The sequence below is a fragment of the Rhineura floridana genome, chromosome 5 (genome assembly GCF_030035675.1).
Source record: "Rhineura floridana isolate rRhiFlo1 chromosome 5, rRhiFlo1.hap2, whole genome shotgun sequence".
NCBI lineage: Eukaryota > Metazoa > Chordata > Lepidosauria > Squamata > Rhineuridae > Rhineura > Rhineura floridana.
Genome location: NC_084484.1, coordinates 77,217,487 through 77,235,289, shown reverse-complemented (window position 1 = coordinate 77,235,289; position 17,803 = coordinate 77,217,487). Strand labels below are relative to the sequence as shown.

Below are 17,803 nucleotides of genomic sequence, written 5' to 3'. Positions count from 1 at the left end.
CTATCAACCTTTAAAAAGCAGGGAAATTAGGCAGCTATAGTGAATGCATCAGGAGAGCAGGAGACCTTACCTCTCCGAGATATTGAACTGCCCTACACATTTGTCAAAATGCAAACACAATTTGGGTTGGTCTTTCACAGTCCAATCCACTTCCTGTGTAGCTTGGAAGAATTTGGGAACATGTGCCTCTGAGCATATGGTGAGTGGTGGCAACTCCTGCCATCTCCAAAGATGGAGAATTACACTTTTGTATGTTTGTTGGTGTTCTTCTTACCTTGCTTCTTTTCTGTGTAACTACAGTTTCTACAGAGAACCTAACCTAGAAACTTATATTTCTCTCATTATTCATCCTAGAAATCTGTGTCAATTTTTTGTTAATTCCAAAGCCTTTTTATTGGTCAATGCCATATGTTGATATCAGTTGATGCGGCCTGATGACGTAGACAAGGTGCTGCCTCCATTGTATCCCCAAGCAGCAGTCCAGTGGAGCTTCTCTGTATTGTCAGGAGTCTGTTGTCATCAACTCCAGGAAATGGAGTTTTAGACCCTTCGGAGGCCCACTGTGAATTGTTTGCAAGGCACTTTGAGGGTAAAGTTGTCTCTGTAGCAGTCTTGATGCCCCCTTCACATCTACTGTAATCCTGAATGAGGTGTTCAGTGCAACGTCTGCTGCAACTTCTTGGGAACGGTTTCAGTTGATGCGGCCTGATGACATAGACAAGGTGGTTGCGATGATGCGGCCAGCAACGTGTCCTCTCGACCCTTGCCCTTCTTGACTTATTAAAGCCTGCCGAGGGGGTTTGACCAAGTGGATCCAGAGTGTGGTCAATGCATCATTGTGGAAGGGGGTGGTTCCAGGCACCTTGAAAGAGGCGGTGATCTGACCACTCCTGAAAAAGCCCACCCTGGACCCATTGGTTTGGGATAAGTACCAACTGGTTGCAAATACCCCCTTTTTAGGGAAGGTGATTGAGAGGGTTGTGCCGCAGGAATTGCAAGTACTCTTGGATGAAACAGATTATCTTGACCCATCCCAGTCTGGGTTCAGGCCTGGTTATGGGACTGAATCGGCCTTGGTTGCCCTCATGGATTACCTTTATTAGGAGAAGGACAAGGGGAGTGCAATCCTGTTATTCTTACTTGATCTCTCAGCGGCTTTTCATACCATTGACCATGGTATCCTTCTGAGCCAACTTGGTGAGATGGGTATTGGAGGAACTGTTTTACAGTGGTTCTGATCCTATCTCCAAGGTCGCTCTCAGAGAACGTACCATTGGTATCACCTGAAGGGTGATTTTCTCAGGTAGTCCAACATCATGTGGGGATATAGCGCCATCTAGCATCCAAAGGCAAGAATGGATCGAAGCCAAGACCTGGGGCATCAAGCCCCTCCCACTCCAGTTCATTCGTGACGAGACCCAAGTGAGATATATCTGTGAAGACAAAAACGGCCAAGAGGCCTACCAGCAAGGAAAACATTGTCCCAAATAATAGCCTAGAGACTAAATACACTTCAACAGTTCCAAAAGGGTCTTGACTTGGCTAAATAGTTTAAACGGTATAACTCTGAACAGTGATAATTTGCAAAATACTAAAAACCCAAATCGCCTCCAACAGGGAGGGCCATGATGTCGGACTACCTGAGAAAATCACCCTTCAGGTGATACCAATGGTACATTTTCCTCAGGTAGTCCGACATCATGTGGGATGTACCAAAGCAGCCCCTAATAGGGAGGGACCACCCCTTGATTACTTGTCATAAAGAACCTGTTGTAACACACGCCTCCCAAAGGAAGCATCAGCAGAAGCGTAATGGTCTATTTTATAATGTCTTATGAAAGAATTTGGAGTAGACCATACAGCCGCTCTGCAAATCTCTGCCAGAGGGGCGTTGGTTGCGAAAGCAGCTGTAGTGGCTGCTGACCTAGTTGAGTGCGCTGTTATCTGACGAGGCACTGGCAGCTGAAGGGACTCATAAGCCAATGCAATGCAGGAGCGCAACCAACAAGATAACATAGAACTGGCCACCTTTTGCCCCAGAGTATGAGGATGAAAGGATACAAATAGTGAATCCGTTGACCATATGTCCTGGGTTCAAAACAGGTAGGTCTTGAGGGCCCTCCGGACATCTAACGAGTGCCAGGCAGTCTCCAGTGGATGGACAGGATTCGGACAGAACGAGGGAAGAACAATGTCCTGGTTACAGTGGAACACCGAAACGACCTTGGTACGAAAGGAGGGATCCAGACGCAATACCACTGAGCCCTTATGGAAAATACAGAGATGGTGGGCCGAGGACAGTGCCCCCAACTCTGAGATTCTTCTAGCTGAGGTGATTGCCACGAGGAATAGAACTCTGAGCGACAAAAGTTGTAATGGCACTGATTGAAGGGGCTCAAAAGGAGGCTGCTGCAGGGCTTGCAGGACTTTTGATAAACTCCACAAAGGAAAATGGTGACAGACTGCCGGCGATAGTAGGGCTGCTCCCCTCAAGAAACATTTGACGAGTGGGTGTGAGCCCATAGGAACACTAGGAGATGTGACAGAGAGAATAGAGGATATGGTGGCGGCGTGGCAACGCAAGATGTTAGGTTTAAGTCCCATCTTTAGACCTCGATGTAGAAAATGCAGCATCTGTTGAACATCGGCCTGAGATGGTTGAATGTTCTGAGAGTCACACCAGTTAGAGAAGGCAAGCCAAGTGCTCTGGTAGATACAAGAGGTTGACTGTTTTCTAGACACAAGGATAGTGTCCACAACCTCCTGAGAAAGCCCTGAACGAATCAAATATCCCTGTTCAAACACCATGCTGTCAGATTGAGCCATTCGGGATCCGGATGCCATATCGGACCCTGAGAGAGGAGATCTGGCCTGAGTGGCAACCTCCAAGAGTCCATCACTGAAAGGGAGAGCAGATCGGAGAACCACGGCCGGCAAGGCCAGTATGGGGCTATCAGGACCAGACAGGCCCTTTCGCATCGTAGCTTCCTCAAGGTCCTGCTCAGTAGCGGTATCGGGGGGAAAGCATATAGGAGGCCTGCTGGCCACGGTGTCAGCAGTGCATCTATCGATTCCACGTTGGTGTCCAGATACCTGGAGAAGTAGCGAGGAAGCTGGTAATTGTAACTGAAGGCAAGCAGGTCTACTGAGAGGACGCCGAACCGTCATTGGAGAAGGCTGAACACCATGGGGTGAAGCTGCCATTCTCCCAGGATCACCTGTTGTCTGCTTAGCCAGTTGGCTGTAACATTCAAAACACCACTGAGATGTTCCGCCCTCAGTGAAATTAGATGTATTTCGGCCCAGTCGAAGAATTGAGATGCTTCCTTCTGGAGGAACAGTGATCTGGTTTCCCCTTGCCTGTTCAGATGTGATTTCACACAAGTATTGTCCGTTCGAACCAATACATGGCCCAGAAGGAATATAGGTTGAAAATGTCGAAGGGCCAGATGAACTGCTCTCAGTTCCAGTCAGTTGATATTCTGACTCACTTCTGTGGTGGACCAGACACCCTGAACAAATTGGGAATTGCAGTGGACCCCCCATCTGGACAGACTAACATCTGTTGTTATTACAGTTCTGTCTGGATCTTGGAATGGTGTTCCTTTTGTGAGATTTTCGGCTGTCGCCCACCAATGGAGGGAGGCTCGCAGAGACGGATGCAGGTGGATTGTCCGGTGGTTGGACGTGGCAATGTCCTGTTGGAAGGGGAGTAAAGCCCACTGTAAGGGTCGAGTGTGGGGTCGAGCCCATGGTACGATGTGGATGGTTGAGACAAACATCCCCAGAGCCCTTGCCAGAAGCATTAGGTCTGCCCTTGATCAACATGAGAGGTGCAAAGCCTTCTCTCTGATGGTTGTAATCCGGTCTGGTGATAAAAAGACGATGGCGTGTGTGGTGTCTAAAACTGCACCCAGAAGTTGCAGTCTCTGAGTTGGCTGAAGTTGACTTTTGTCATGGTTGACAAGCCAACCATGGGTGCGCAGAACCGTGAGGGCAGAGCGAACGTGAGAGCAAGCCAGATCCCTGGAACCCGCCTGAATTAACAGATCGTCCAAATATGGATAAATGTGAACGCCCTGGAGACGGAGAGAAGTCACCAGGGTGAGCAGCACTTTGGTGAAGACTCTCGGGGCTGACGAGAGTCCAAAAGGCATTGCCCGATATTGGAAGTGATGGGGGCCAAAGGCAAATTGCAGGAAATGTCTGTGGGCCGGGCAGATGGGCACATGGAGGTATGCTTCTTTCAGGTCTATGGAAGCCAGAAAGTCCCCTTCGTGTAGAGCCTCTATAATTGATGCCAGGGACTCCATCTTGAACCGTCAATATTTCACAAAACGGTTGACAAATTTGAGGTCTAGCACCACCCTCCATGACAGATCTCGCTTGGGAACTGCAAATAGGAGAGAGTAAACTCCTTGCGCTCTCTCTCCAATGGTACAGGTTCTATTGCAGCTATGTTGAAAAGATGAGCTATGGCTTCCCGCATGATGCAGCGCCTGTCTCGAACTCTGGGTAGGAGGGAGGAAATTAATCTGTCTGGAGGGATCAGCCAAAATTCCAGTTCGTAACCATGAGTGAAGTGATCTCTGACCCAAGCGACCTCTGTCAGATGCAACCAGTGACTTGCAAACAGAAGCAACCTGCCTCCTACCAGGAAGGCGTCAGTATTGTCTGCACTGACGAGCTCCCCTGCCATATGATGAAGTTGAGGCCCCTTGACTGCCCCGGTTCTGGGCTCTGCCTTGGAATCGCTGTCTGTTCCATGTTCCCCTGGAAGAGTGGAAATCAGAGAATGGAAAATCGCGGCCCTGTCCCGCAGGCCGCGGTCCTTGAAAGGGCTGAAAGGAGTGATATGGGGTGAAACGTCTAAATGTCCTACGATCCTCTCTCTTGGAAGTGGCCAATACTGGTCTTCGGCGGTCCTTAGGGTCTACCCAGACCGCCTTGAGGGCTTTGTCTCCGAAAAGTAATGACCCAGAGAATGGTGCCCTTGACAAGTTGCCCTTGGCAGTAGAATCAGCATCCCAGTGCCTGAGCCAAAGCGTACGCCAAGCTACTACCTGTGAGGCTAGGGCTCGCGCTCCCAGCTGAGTGGCATCGGCCATGAAACCTGTAGTCTTATGTAACTTTACCAGGCCCTTTCGGAGCTTTACAGGGTCCGGGTTGAGATCATCCAAGAGTTTGTCCAGCCACATCATAGACGCTCTTGAAAAGATGGAAGCTGCAGCAGATGCCTGAATAGTGAAGGCGGTAGCCTCGTGATTTTTACGCAAAGCATAGTCCACGCAGCGTTCAAAGGGGTCCTTTAGTTTGAGTCCCCTTGTTTCGGTAGGAGGGACCTCGAAGTCAAACTAGAGACCGGCTTGTCGATGTCCAGGACATTCAGGCATTTCATGAAGTCCAGGGCCAATACATAGAGTCTTTTGGCCATGACGGAAAAGCGACATGCCTGCAGCGGGTGATCCAATTCTTCCTTGGCCAGTTTGCCGATGGGATCTGGCACAGGAAGGAAGTGATCCGATGATCTGGGTGATTTGAGGACTTTGGCCCCTTTCATCGGAGGAGCAGTGGATTCAGGTTGTGGAGTCTGAAGTCCTGACGTGCCCAGAACTCTACAAGCGAGGGGAAGATAGTTGGCCATATCGAATAGGCGATAAGATGTGTCTTCCTCGAGTTCTGCATCATCACTCCACTCATCCCCCCCGGCTTGGAGAGAATACGCGGGATCCTCCAAACTGGGGATCTCATCTCCGATCCTGCCTCTAACAAAGTCAAATAGGTTAGGTGAGGAAGGAGGGACCACATCAGTGCAGCCACGCGGAGCCGGAGCACAGGAAAGGCATTGCTCACTGTGCTGAAGTAATGGAGTTGTTTGGACTCTCGCCTGTTCTTGTGATAAAAAGCTCAACATATCCTTCAACTGCAAAAGGAATTCAGGGGACAACTGCAGTCCCAGTAAAGAAGCAGGCGGTCACCCTTATTGAGGCACAACTGCAGGGGGCTCACTGGACTGGTGAGATGTATGAGTCGCACGTGGTAAAGTGGATTGAGAGGGGCAGTCCACAAGCTGGTTAGGAAAACCCTTGAAGTCCTCCTCAGACGATCCAGCTGGGGAATGAAAGAGGGCTGTCAATCTTTCTTGGCCAGCAGCATCAGAAGGCGGAACGGAAATATAACGTGCTCGCTTGGTGGCACTGTGGCTAGACAGGTGTTTGGTTTTGGCCACGGCCTTGAAGTCTGGGTTGTTTTTGCTTAGCAGACTTGTGATACGAGGCCTTACAGGATTGCTTTGCCCCAGACACATGAGCCTCTGGATGTTGATCCGCCATAGTATCCACACAGAGATGCCGTATATATATATATCACCAGCACAGAGGTGAGGGGTGCGGTGTGGCGAGGGGCTATCACCAACACATGCACAAAGGTGGGGGGTGCGGTGTGGCGAGGGACTTTCAGTTCACACCCGCAGGTGGGGGAGAATGTACAGTCTCCAATGTGCAGCTGCTGTGCAGGTAAGTCTGTTGAGCGAGCTCTGCATGTACTTTATGTTCAAATAAAAAGACTTGGAGACACTGACAAAGTCACACTAAACACTGAGCAAAGGAGAAACAGAAAGGGCGGGGGAAAGGGCAAAACAAAATGGTGCCCACTGAAAAGGGTGGGAAACTTGAAAACAAAATGGTGGCCGGGAAAGGAGAAGGAGCAATGGCGGTCCCAAACGCTCTCCGCATGCTTCTAACAGCCTGAGTAAAAAACTTCAAAGTCCTAGCAGCAAGTCGAGGAAGACCACTAATGGTCGTGGCTGGCTTCCCGAGACTGTTAATGAGCTGAGAAGAGGAGCCGCAAAAGCAAGCACCACGCTGCTGTGCTAAAAATAGCTGCCGCAGTCTCCAGCAGCAAAAACAGAAGCCTACGCCGCCGTCTGGGTGACTAAGGAGCTGGCGGTAAGGGGGGCAAGCCGCAGCAGCCTCCAGTGGCAAAATATAAGCCAGCACCGCCGCTAGGGTAAAAGAAGCTGGAGGTAAGGCGAGGAAGTCACAAAGGAGAGCCGCAGCTCTCAGCGAGGCAGCTATAAAAGCCGCCGCCGCCGCCTCAGAGAGACAGAAGACAGCAGCCAGAAAAGACAAGGCTGTAAAAGAGGAGCCGCAGCCGCATACTCCCAGTGAAGGCTAGTCGGACGAGAGACGTCCAAGGCCGATGGGGGAACGGCGGCCGCCGCAACCCCCGACTAAGGGGGGGATAACAACCAGGGAAACCCCCCCAACAAACGTCCCAGTCAAAAAATAAACAAAAAATCAGAATTAAAATTCAAAATAAGAACAATAAAAGAGGAGAGGGGATGACAAGACAAAGTCACAATGAATCCCACACACTCTGTCACTAACAAACACACAAAAACCTGAGCTATAAAAGCTACACCAGAAGATCCAAATGCCTCGGTACGAAGGCAAGAATGAACTGGAGTGGGAGGCGCTTGATGCCCCAGGTCTTGACTTCGATCCATTATTGCCTTCGGATGCTAGATGGCGCTATATCCCCACATGATGTCGGACTACCTAAGGAAAATAGCATTGGGTGACTGTCTTTCACCAGCCTGGCAATTGTGCTGTGGGGTGCCGCAGGGTACCATCTTGTCCCCCATGCTGTTAAACATCTACATGAAGCCCTTGGGAGCAGTCATCAGGAGATTTGGGGCAAGGTGTCAGCAGTATGCTGATGATACCCAGCTCTATTTCTCCATAAAATCTGAATAGGGAGATGCCATGCAAGTCCTGGACTGCTGCCTGGACTTGGTGGTGGGCTGGATGAGGGCCAATAAACTGAATCTGAATCCTAGCAAGACGGAGGCACTGTGGGTTGGTGGTTCCCGAGTTCGGATAACTGGTCAGTTGCCTGCTTTGGATGGGGTCATACTCCCTCTGAAAGAGCAGGTCCATAGTCTGGGGTTGCTCCTGGATCCATCTTTGTCGCTAGAGGCCCAGGTGACCTCCGTGGCTAGGAGTGCCTTTTACCAGCTTCAGCTGGTGAGACAGCTGCAGCTGTTTCTGGACTGGGATAGCCTGACCACTGTTGTCCATGCACTGGTAACCTCCAGACTGGATTACTGTAATGCGCTCTATGTGGGGCTGCCCTTGAGGTTGGTCTGGAAGCTGCAGCTGGTGCAAAATGCAGCGGCGAGACTGCTCACTGGGGCAAGGTATTGCCAACATGTCACCCTGCTGCTGAAAGAATTGCACTGTTTGCCCATTTGCTACTGGGCCAAGTTCAAGGGACTAGTTTTGGTGCACAAAGCCCTATACAGCTCGGGATCAGGATACTTGAAAGACCGTCATACCCCTTATATACCCAGTCGATCACTGCGCTCTGCAGGTGAGGGCCTACTGCAGATACCATCTTATTAGGGGATTCATTCTACACAATATAGGAAATGGACCTTTAGTGTGGCAGCACCTACCCTGTGGAATTCCCTTCCCTTAAATATTAGGCAGGCGCCATCGCTGCTATTTTTTTGGCGCCTTTTGAAGACTTCCCTCTTTCAACAAGCCTTTTAAGTTGAGACCTGTCCCTGTCTGCATCTGTGTTAGAATTGCTTTTAATGTTTTCTTTAATAATGTTTTAACCGCTTTTTTTAAAAAAAGATGTTTTTAAAGCTTTTAAAAAAATGTTTTTAGCATTGTTTTGTTTTAATGTATTTTGATGTCTTTTTATGAAGTTTTAAAGTGTTTTTAGCGTTTCTGTTTGCCACCCTGGCCTCCTGCTGGTAGGAAGGGCGGGATATAAATCAAATAAATAAATAAAATATGATTGTGAAGACAGCCTTTTGTGTTTCAAACTGGAGGTTATGCTGTTTCTATTTTGGGTGCATTAACAGTTGAATCTGAAACTGCAGTTTGATGTAAAATCAGACTGATTACAATGTGTTGCTACTTAAGCAATGACTCTAGCTGTCGGAAAAAACAAACTTGGCTTGCCCAAGATGCACGTTTTCAGCCTGCTATGCTTAAACTACTCCACTTAAGGAACGGTGGGCATGGTCAATTAACATAGAGAACACCTAGAATTATGCTAGAATATATTTCATCTCCCACTGTTTTATCTTGTGCAAACTGAGGCACTCCTCATGTCCACTGGAAACTATTCTGCAGAATTGTCAGTGCCATTATTCCACAATTGTGTTTGGAGCTTTTTTTAAGTGTTGCAAAGTGTTGCTGTAGTTCACATTTTCACAGAAACAGAAGCAATAGAAAATGATTTACTATAGGAAACCACTAAAATTGCAAAGTAAATCAAACATATTAAAAGTGACTATCCAAACGATATCAACTGTTTTAATATTGTTGCTTCCTCCCTGCTAAAACAAGATCAGCACAGCACATGCCTTGTTTCTGTTATTTGGGCTGAATGCAGGTGTTGCCACCACTCACCATATGCTCAGAGGCACATGAAGGGTGCTGAGAGTTGCTAGGAGATGTCCTGTTCCCCTCACAGAGCTTCAATCACAGCGGCTGACAGTTAAACCACTCTGGCCATTGGAACTCTGTCAGAAGAATAGGAGTCTCCTCTCAGCACCCTTCACAAACTACACTTCCCAGGATTCTTTGGGGGAAGCTAGGGCTGCCTGAGTGAAATAAACATCTGGTGTGGGTATGGCCCCCTGATTAGCCAAGCCTAGCAGCTGTGAGTCTGGCTTTTAGAACAGGATACAAATAAACATAATTGGATCAGGTTGAAAGTCAGGCTCGGTTTGCACATAACATTAAGCCATGGTTTTTGACCATCCAAACTTGGGCACTGGCTTAAGCTACCTTAAAACACAAAGTCTACTGAATTTAAGCACCAATGCACATATATATGCAAATAGAAAAAATTACCTTCACTGTCTTTGAATTTCTTAATTGCCACAATTTCATGTGTTTCCTACAAAAAAAGACAGCAAAATGAGCTGTTTGTCAAAAGATGAAGGTCCTACAGTAAACACATATTTTCAATTAATATCCAGTGCTACTTTGTGTTCCAACTCTGAGTGACATTAGAAATGTTGCAACTAAAAGCAGGGCTTTTACAGCACTCCCCAAGGCTACAGTAATATTCCTCCCGCAGAAGTTTGCAGTTCCTTCTCTTTATTTTACTTTTAGTGGAAAATATAAGAACCACCTATTTTGCATGGCCTTTGATCTGGCTTGCTAGTCTTTCCAGATCAACTGAACAGACATTATGTTATTGTTGCTGTATCCGAAGGAGGTGTTGGAAAAGAGGAACACACTTCAGCAAGTGCAAGGGGAGGATACACTCCCTTCCCCCAATTTTCACCAAGTCCTCCTCCTTGTTGCAGTCATCACCCCATATCCTATTCTGACATGGAGGGTTCCCCATCTCTCCAGAGTGGCTTTTCTGTGATGCAGGAGGTTGCAGCAGGAAGAGAGAGGTGAGAATAAATGCACTCATAGAAGCTAGGATCGATGCCATAACTTTTTAATGACTAGAGGGTTCTCTGTAAGCCACTTTGAACTTTAGAGAGTGGCACAGAAATACTGTTTTAAAATAAAATTAAAATTCTGTATTTTTATAGAAACACAAAGTAAAACTAAAAATGAAATTAGAAGGATGAATCATTTATCACCATATCCAAGCACAATGCAATATACAGATACACTTAATATATACAGTACCCTTAAATTGAAACCTGACTCTAAAGCGATCTTTTGACCATTAAATAAAAAGATTAATATTATGAGATCAGCATCACGGGCATCCAATGGCTTGTTCAGATGTTCTGACAGATTTACTATTTATATAAAGCAAGAAAGACGTCTCACTACTTTGTGGAAGTTATGTAATTCCAGTAAGATCCTGCATTCCTTCAACTACAAAGCTTAAGAGATCATTCCAAATGTAGCTATACATTTCAATCACATGGAAGTGTTACATTTTCTACCACAATCAAATTCCACAAGATGGTCATCTCAGTCGAGTGTATTTGTGTTTAGTTTGAGTGAGCTATTAGTCCTAAATGTGGAAAAATCAACACATATATGCATGTACCACCATCTCCAAAGCACCTTCAACATGTGTTCATGCCATGTTTCCAACAGCCAACTTTTCCTTTCATCCCAGATCCCATGTCACTACTGGAAGTTATTTTATCTACATATGCTTCTTCTACCACACTTCTACCAGTGGGCCAAATTAGGCCCACCAGACTGTTTTCGCAGCCATGCCCACCTCATGTCATAGGATGTCAGGTGTGGGACAGGTAAAGCTGTGGCTACAAAAGGACAATCAAAACCTTAAAGTGCATTCCTGATTGTCCCTTTCCAAGTGCAGCTTGCATTCAGCATTGTTTTAAATATGGTACCAAAAGCAAGCCACACTGCCATGGTTGATTCCACCTAATATCTTGATGTCAAGTGATTAACGTGGGTAACCCTAACCACCTGTCAAGTGTGGCCTGCAGAGAATTGGCCACAATTGGATTCAGCCCTCTGGCCAAAAGTGGTTCCCCATTCCTGCTCTACCAGAACATTCAAAAGATGATCCTTTGCAAAAGCAACCACTTTGCCACTTTCTACCATGTTATTTACTAATTCTGAACAGTAGGCCTTCTTTTCAGTTATACAGTTTGTGAGTAGAAAATAAGATTGTGGGTTAAAAGCTGTGAGATTATATTCATCTTATGCTAGTTGCATAGTGCCAATTCTGAGAATCAAGGTGATTCCTCACAAAAGAATCAAGAGTATACATACAGTAAAAACCTGAAAATTAAAAATATATATTATTGATGCTATCCAATTACTAACTACTCCCTGCAAAAATTGAAATACAAAAATTGTACAGGGAGCTACTTTATCAAAACTTAGCCAGAAAGCTGTAACAATCTGCAGATGGCACTGCTTGTGTATTACTCTTTACATAAGCATGGCACTATTCCATATTTCCCATAAATGTTAATTAGTTTCAAAAAGATGTTTTGCACTTGGTTAAGATGCAAGTTATGGAGGTTGGTGAGTTGGCAAGCAAGCTACTGACTTTTCAATACTCATAATGGGGGGGGGCTTTCACACACCAGGATTCACACAGTCTGGGACTAGAAGTGACCAAAAGGTCAATCCTTCAAGCATAAGGCAGACCCGCCCACACAGCTTCCCCAAGGGCATCCCGGCTAAAGACTGTAGAATATAAATGTAATTCAATTAACAACAAATGGGTTAAAAGGCTGTGTTTAACAGCTTTCCATATTCACTCAAGCTCCAAAAATCTGAGCATTTACAGCTACTAAGGGCCACACAGATGTATTCTTTAAGCAATATTGATATAGCATGGTATCCTATCCTGTGGTTAGTTCCAGTTTCACCACTTCTCTGCAGCTGAATGGTTGTCAGAGGCAGAGAGATAGAATACGCAACTGAATCTACCATTCCATATTACAAGGATCCAATTGGCAACCAATACTATCCACAAAGAATGATAGAGTTGGAAGAGTGCTTCAAGGTTATCTAGTCCAATCCGCTGTTCAGTGCAGAATAATCACAGGTGAAGCATTCCTCCTTACTCATCCTGTATAACTCCCGCACAGAGTTTTGGTTAGTTTTGTAATCCTGAAACAAAATACCTCTATGGTACGTTAATATTTCTGCCTACTGCAAAATCAGCAAAAGCTGTCAAAGAGAAAGTCTGTTATGTGCCTCCAAGTCGATTACAACTTATGGCGACCCTATGAATCAGCAACCTCCAGTAGCATCTGTAGTGAACCACCCTGTTCAGATCTTGTAAGTTCAGGTCTATGGCTTCCTTTATGGAATCAATCCATCTCTTGTTTGGTCTTCCTCTTTTTCTACTCTCTTCTGTTTTTCCCAGCATTATTGTCTTTTCTAGGGAATCATGTCTTCTCATGATGTGTCCAAAGTATGATAGCCTCAGTTTCATTATTTTAGCTTCTAGTGACAGTTCTGGTTTAATTTGTTCTAACAACCAATTATTTGTCTTTTTCACAGTCCATGGTATCGTCAAAGCTCTCCTCCAACACCACGTTTCAAATGAGTTGATTTTTCTCTTACAGCTTTTTTCACTGTCTAACTTTCACATCCATACATAGAGATCAGGAATACCATGGTCTGAATGATCCTGACTTTGGTGTTCAGTGATACATCTTTGCATTTGAGGACCTTTTCTAGTTCTCTCATAGCTGCTCTCCCCATTCCTAGCCTTCTTCTGATTTCTTGACTATTGTCTCCATTTTGGTTAATGACCGTGCTAAGGTATTGATAATCCTTGACAAGTTCAATGTCCTCCTTGTCAACTTTAAAGTTACATAAATCTTCTGTTGTCATTACTTTAGTCTCTTGACATTCAGCTATAGTCCTGCTTTTGTGCTTTCCTCTAACTTTCATCAGCATTTGTTTCAAATCATTACTGGTTTCTGCTAGTAGTATGGTATCATCTGCACATCTTAAATTATTGATATTTCTCCCTCCAATTTTCACATCTCCTTCATTTTTGTCCAATCTCACTTTCTGTATATGTTCTGCGTATAGATTAAACAAGCAGGGTGATAAAATACACCCCTGTCTCACACTCTTTCCGATTGGGAACCAATCGGTTTCTCCATATTGTGTCCTTACAGTAGCCTCTTGTCCAGAGTACAGGTTGCGCATCAGGACTATGAGATGCTGTGGCACCTCCATTTCTTTTAAAGCATTCCATAGTTTTTCATGATCTGTACAATCAAAGGCTTTGCTGTAATCTATAAAGCAAAGGGTGATTTTCTTCTGAAATTCCTTGGTCCATTTCATTATCTAACGTATGTTTGCAATATGATCTCTGGTGCCTCTTCCCTTTCTAAATCCAGCTTGGACATCTGGCATTTTTCGCTCCATATATGGTAAGAACCTTTGTTGTAGAATCTTGAGCATTACTTTACTTGCATGGGATATTAAGACAATAGTTTGATAATTACAGCATTCTCTGGGATCCCCTTTCTTTGTAATTGGGATGTATATTGAGCACTTCCAGTCTGTGGGCCATTGTTTAGTTTTCCATATTTGTTGGAAAAAAATTGTCAAAATTTGGACAGATTCAGTCTCAGTAGCTTGTAGCACCTTTAAGTATTTTTGACTTTGTGGCACAGGAAGTATCAAAGGTTTAGACTTCAAAAGTTATTGAATTGCCTTCTAATTATATGCAACCTTAGACAAATGTAAACCATACTTGGGTGAGCAGCTCTCCATAATACTTTAATGTTACTTTGTGTTATTGGCCACTTAAATTAAACGTCTTGTCTTTTAAGTAATTAAAGGACTGTCAACAATTGCACATACTTTACGTAAGTAGTATTTCTCTTTCTAAAATCTCATAGGAATCCTGATCTCTAGCATATCATCCTCAGTGGGGAAAGAAAAAAAAACTTGAAGGAGCTGCAGAGAGGAACAAATTCCATGACAAGACATGAAACAGCAGTGTACCAGAACTAGTTTTTTTATTCTCAAATAGTCCATCTGCTCTTTTCCCCCATTTTCTTTTTTAACTGTTTTGAGGCTCAGAACCTTGCAAGGAATGTATACTCTCTGATCTGAAAACCTACTCCACAGAGCAAATTCAGCAAATAAAGCATACACAGCTACACAATTGTCCCCTAAATCTCCCTCCCACTTTTTTCTGAAGACTCTCCTATGCCTTCAAAAACTGGTCAGAAATCCAGCCACTGTACACCTCAAAATATATCCCCCCATCACCTCTCAAAACTATGTTTACTTAACTCCTATGATTTCTTCTGCTTATCTTCTTTCATACACCTGACTTCTAACCTCTATAAGCTCTTCAAGGCTGAGATCTGGTCTGTGAGAGTCTTGCCTAGTAACCGCAAGCTTCTATATTTCCAGAGGCTATGACAGGCCAGAAACCACTGCCTAGCAACAGCAGAATACAGGCGGGCCCCACTTATACAGCAGATTCCGTTCCGAACCCCCGCCATAAAGCAGAACCCCATTGAATATAATGGGGCATGTCACGCAAAAATGACACGAAAATGCCGCAAAATCGGCTTTAAAAATGGGGAATCAAAGCCGCCGCATTAGTGGAACCCTGGGAAGCGAAGCGCCAGGAAGCGGGGCCCTACTGTAAGCCACTGTCTAACACTGGCTGCAAAAATGCCCTTTTAACAAAAACTGCTAATATGTTACAGAATTCATGGGTAAAAGCACATATCAGAGAGTGCCTTTTACCTAAATCAACAAATGGAGCAATCTTTCTGGAAAAGCCACCCAGCAAAGTCTATAGAAGGAAAATGCGCAAGTCAGCATGGACAATCTTCAAACTTACCTTTCCTACACGTTTCAAATTATTCAATGAATTATTTTTAACTACAAACTGCCTCCACCCCACCTTCCTTACTATAATGGCAGGATGCGATTCAGCCAACTCATCCTTAACACGGGGCCACAACTATAGCCCAATAATAAAATATATCCTATATCCTTCCCAGCTCCATGACAAACAATTATGCAACAGGTGAATATTATTCGTACCATGGAGGGCTGACCCCACTACCCCCATCCTAACGCCATCTGAAACTGGGGTTCTGAGCGGAGGGAGGGTGAACATGGCCATGATAAGCTAAGCTGAAGTAGTCCCTCCACTCTATACTAACTCATCCTGTAGTGGGGGAAGGAGGGGGTAGTGGGGTCAGCTCTCTCAGGACAAACAAGTAGGATGGGTGCTACTGCCAGGATATATGAGGTAGTCGGGTAGTGGAAGAGGAGGGAGGGATGAACTAGTTGGTGGGGGAGGGGTGGCCAAAAGCGCTATTTGGTCCATGGTGGAGTCAAGCTATTTCAAGCAGCACTCCTAATTGTCTTGGATATTTTGGCCTGTTGGAATGCTACTGGCAGGGCTGACCTATCAGCCACCCCCTTCATTTTGATTGATAGGCAAGCCCTGCTGGGTAGCATTCCAGCAATTATTGTTAATAATGCCTTTTGTTGCCATTATTTGCCTTGGTTCCTCAGACTCCCTTCCTGAAAGAGTTAATTCAAGAACAGAGATCTATACATCCTTGTCTGTTTGGTAAAAGTATTCCCATTTCTGGGTGCATCTTGATCCCTTGTCCCACAGAGGCCTACGTGAGCTTCTCTTCAGCGCTCTTGGGTGGAGAACTATGTAGGCACTGTCCTTTGTGTAGTGTGCTCAACAACAGTGGTTGTGAGTAGTGTAAGGGGAAATTGAACCAATGCCTGGGAACTGGCACTAGAGGGGTGATTGCTAACTGTGGCAGCAGACCTTATAGTGCGCAAGCACAGTGCTACCTGCGTTTTGTATGTATAGTGGGATAAGAATGGGGACAGTCCTGTGTATGTGCACCTTGTGGGCTTTGACTGCAGATTTTCCAGGGGTGCTGGTGTTATCTGCAATTTTCTGGTAGTAAGTTATCCCTCCTCCTCTGCACATGGGATACAGTGGCCATTCTGCCAGCATTACATGAACACAGATTGCTCTAAGACTGAGACGCAAGTAAGAAAATTTTAAGATAGATCATACAAGTTTTAACTGATTTTATTAATCTGTTGATTAAAGTTCCAAAGATACGGAAACTATATTTCTGAACCAATAAGATATACATTATTTTAAAACAAATGACATATCTCATGGTTTAGTGCTAAGTGAATGAACTCAGACTCTCCCCTTCCTGCCCCTATACTGCAGGGCAAAGGTCTTCTGCCTAGTTTACACAAATCTTAGCTTGTTAGAGACTGTGTCTAAAACAAACTCTTAGATATCAGAATAAGTCATCTTCAAACCATGGGTTATGAAGTTGGCTTGACTGATAACAAAGAAAACAGTTGCCAGAGTTATTCTTGTTCTTGGCTTGTGGACATGTATATACAAGTATTTAAAGTAACACTTGCTCAATAATTTGCTTTTAATAATGTTATTTGTTATCTAATTTTGAGAATTATTTAATTTTGAGAATTGTATTATTTTATTGATGTATTATGTTCTATTGATGTATTGTTATGTTCGTTTTCTTTTGTAAGCTGCCTTGAGGGCCTTTTGGCCATAAGGCGGGGTATAAATTTAATAAATAAATAAATAAACAAACTAAGCTTGTTTTAAGTCACAAATATTGGATTCATACACAAGCCAGGATTCATGGAAACTGAAAGTAAATGCAGCAGAAATTCTCTTCCTGGCCATGCTTGAGAATGGAACAGTGGGGAGCTCATGAGCTCAAGCCTTCACTAGGACTCATCTTAGCTTGTACATTAGCACTAAATCATGATTTAGCATTACATGCAAGTCAACTCCAAGTGTCCTTGAGCACCTCAGAAAACATTTGTGAAAATTATTGTCTTCCAAAGATTTGACACCATTTTTTCTATCACACATCTTAGGTTGAAGGGCTATGGCTTGTCAATGGATCTCAATCCCAAACTCTCTCTCAAAGTCAAAACTAAGTGTCTATCAAGAGGCATGGGAGATAAGAAAGTGTCTTGTATAAAACAGTTCACAAAAATAATCAATTTTAGCTATCGATCAACAGGATTTTTCAGTTCCATTTTCTTGTTAGAGAAAATAAATATTCTCAGTTTAACTCTCCTTAGAAATATATATATATAATTTTTAGAAGACTTCTGTCCCCCATTTTTCTATGCATATCAATAGTCTTTTCTAGCAAGAACTGATTTTCCACCATCTGTTTTTTGTGTTTACCTAGTGGTTTGAATGTAACCCGCTGCCTGCATTCTTCAGACAGTATGGACAGAGAAGCTTGTCCTTAACATTTCCACAATAGCCTGCTCCCAAAGGG

General features: G+C 44.6%; 1 protein-coding gene across 6 annotated transcripts in view; it reads right to left on the bottom strand.

Annotated features, from left to right (window-relative positions):
• Positions 1-17,803, bottom strand: part of CDKL5 (cyclin dependent kinase like 5) — a 124,168-nt gene that overhangs the window by 65,423 nt on the left and 40,942 nt on the right. For 5 of the 6 annotated variants that reach the window (XM_061627240.1, XM_061627239.1, XM_061627238.1 and 2 more), the window contains one exon: positions 9,876-9,921. The exons of the other annotated variant lie outside the window; for it this stretch is intronic. In XM_061627240.1, the coding sequence (XP_061483224.1) occupies positions 9,876-9,921 (46 nt within the window). The remainder of the gene's footprint in view (positions 1-9,875; positions 9,922-17,803) is intronic. 6 annotated transcript variants of the gene reach the window in all.